The sequence below is a fragment of the Amphimedon queenslandica genome, unplaced genomic scaffold (genome assembly GCF_000090795.2).
Source record: "Amphimedon queenslandica unplaced genomic scaffold, v1.1 AMPQUscaffold_8068_Cont19985, whole genome shotgun sequence".
Lineage (NCBI taxonomy): Eukaryota > Metazoa > Porifera > Demospongiae > Haplosclerida > Niphatidae > Amphimedon > Amphimedon queenslandica.
Window position 1 is genome coordinate 1 of NW_003551652.1, and position 2,343 is coordinate 2,343.

At 33.8% G+C, this 2,343-nt stretch overlaps 1 protein-coding gene across 1 annotated transcript; it reads right to left on the reverse strand.

Annotated features, from left to right (window-relative positions):
• Positions 1 to 578: 578 nt before the first annotated feature.
• Positions 579 to 1,453, reverse strand: LOC109591482 (uncharacterized). Its single transcript, XM_020007208.1, has 5 exons — positions 1,366 to 1,453; positions 1,165 to 1,316; positions 868 to 1,072; positions 706 to 820; positions 579 to 646 (listed from the first exon to the last, which is right to left on the reverse strand). Exons 1-5 carry the CDS (start codon positions 1,451 to 1,453, stop codon positions 586 to 588), a joined length of 621 nt encoding a protein of 206 aa, XP_019862767.1. The 3' UTR covers positions 579 to 585.
• Between the last annotated feature and the right edge of the window lie 890 nt (positions 1,454 to 2,343).

A 2,343-nucleotide genomic window follows, 5' to 3' on the forward strand; every position in this document is an offset into this window, starting at 1 on the left:
TCTATAATGCAACAAAATAATAGACTATATCAACTTACTGTATGATAAACCTATTAGAAAAAAATAACATTTAAAAATTAATTTTAATTGGTCGTACTTGTCAAACAAAAATCCACAGTTGTTACTAAATCAGTTCTCTCAGCTGTCTGTTGATATACAGGTATGTACTTCATATGGGCTGACTTTAATGGGCCACATTTAGCCATGAAGAAACTGTTATTGGTATATGTTGTATAAGTTGAAGATTCTTTCTTATCATATTGAATGGTTTCATTCTTCAACGTCTAAAGAATAAAAAAAAATACAAAACAATATAACAAAATAACAGTATTATTTACCAGAGGATTTGTGAAGCTAATTTCTCGATTGGAGTTGAAGAATATAAATTGAAGCTGACATGGTATTGTTATAAATAAAAGATCAAATACATTAAATAATGTGTGTTAATCAAAGAGAGAGTTTAAGCTGCCAAAATTAATAATTTTTTAAAAGGTAAAAAAAGGGATGGCAGGTGTAGTCTGGCTATGCGAGACTAATTACCAACCAAATACAACAAAATAGAATAAAGTTATTATTAAAGAGAGTTTAAACTGCCTTTATTAGGACAGGGTTATCAGTGACAGCATTAGTAAAACAAACATGATGGCTTTAATAATAAGAGAAGAATGACGTTAATTATTATTATTACAATATCCATCTACTCACTGCTTTGCTTTCTTCCTTATACATGCCCAGAATTGCAAAGCAATTCCAAGGCAGCAACATAAACCAATAACTCCAACAACAACAGACACTCCAATTATGACAGCATCAACAAGAACTAAAATTAAGCAACAAATAACAAAAACTAACCAAAAATCTATTTACAAAATCCACAAATGCCTTGACCATCCTTCTCTACAGAGGATCCGTCTTCATAGTTGATGTATATTGGTATTGGAGTGCTATGAAAAGGTTTTACAAATGGCTTCAGATCATTCTTGCTAGCAGTAAAGTAGCTGTTGTTACAGTATACTCCTGCTGACAGAGGATAACTGTGGTCTTTGAATTGAATCGTTTCATTCCTCTGAGTCTATTATAATAGTTACAAAGTACACTCTGCAAAAAACTTTCCCAGAATTTCCATTTCCCAAGACATAATAATGATGATGCTCATTGACTTACCAATGGGTTAAGAAATGTAACACTGGTAATACCAGTATCTATGGTGTAAAGGTACATCTTATTATCAGGATTGACAATAACTAGTTCAATGGAAAAGGTAATGGTATCTCCATCAGAACTGCAGGCAGTCCCAGTACAAGAATAATCATCATCTAGAAAGAGAGAATGGATCACCTAGCAAGACAATAAAGTGCTGCTTACATAACAGGATTGATCCTAAAGTAATACTATAAGGAGTGGTGGCTGCAAATAGAAGAAAAAGAGCACCTCGAAGAGCACAGGCCTTCATGTCTATCCTTAGCCTTCCAAGACTAGTCTATCCTCATGTGTCTGTATATATGTAAAACAAGCATAGGTTATATTATTCTTATAGTTATAAAATCTATGGTAAAAAGCCAGTGGTCACATCCACCCACGCAGTTATTTTGAGCTCATTATAGCTAACACCCACGCATTGTTAACACCTTGAGCTAATTTGCAGGCAAAAAGGATTACAGATCAAAAATATAAAAAATTATTAAAATAATAATGATGTGTAATATGATTATCAAAAGGAAAAGAGTTTAAACTGCCTTCACTAAACAGGATCATCAGTGACAGCATTAGTAAGACGAACATGACGGCTTTAAGATAAGAGAAGAAGAATAATTATTATAATAATGTCCACTCACTAGACTGCTCTCTTCTTTGCATGTGCCTTTAAGAAGTGCAAAGCAATTGCAAGGCAACAACCAAAAGCAAGAGATCCAACACCAATAGACACTCCAATCATGACAGCTTCAACATAGCCAGCTATGGAGGAAAAAATTAACAAAACAGTACTAAAAGCTTAGTGTTTACAGAATCCACAAATATATTGACTATCCTTTGCTACAGAGGAGCCATCACGATAATTAACATATATTGGTATCCGAGTGTCACGAAATGGCTTGAGATCACTCTTGCTGGCAGTGAAGTAACTGTTGTTGCAGTATGTCCCTGTTGACAGAGGATAGCTACTATCTCTAAACTTGATAGTCTCATTCTTCTGAGTCTACAAAAAGGATGTTTATAGTAATCCAACATTTTATTGCTTGTTATAGCAACATATTTATCATGCTTTAGTTGGCAGCTCCCATGAGTACATTGCAGCCTTACATGCGTGTATCTATGTAAGAATGCAGTCTTACCAATGGGTTA

Coding starts and splice junctions, on each gene's coding strand:
- LOC109591482 (XM_020007208.1), bottom strand. CDS start 1,453: ATGAAGGCCTGTGCTCTTCGAGGTGCTCTTTTTCTTCTATTTGCAGCC. Junction 1,317..1,365: donor TTTAGGATCAATCCTGTTAT/GTAAGCAGCACT, acceptor CTCTCTTTCTAG/ATGATGATTATTCTTGTACT. Junction 1,073..1,164: donor TTACATTTCTTAACCCATTG/GTAAGTCAATGA, acceptor CTATTATAATAG/ACTCAGAGGAATGAAACGAT.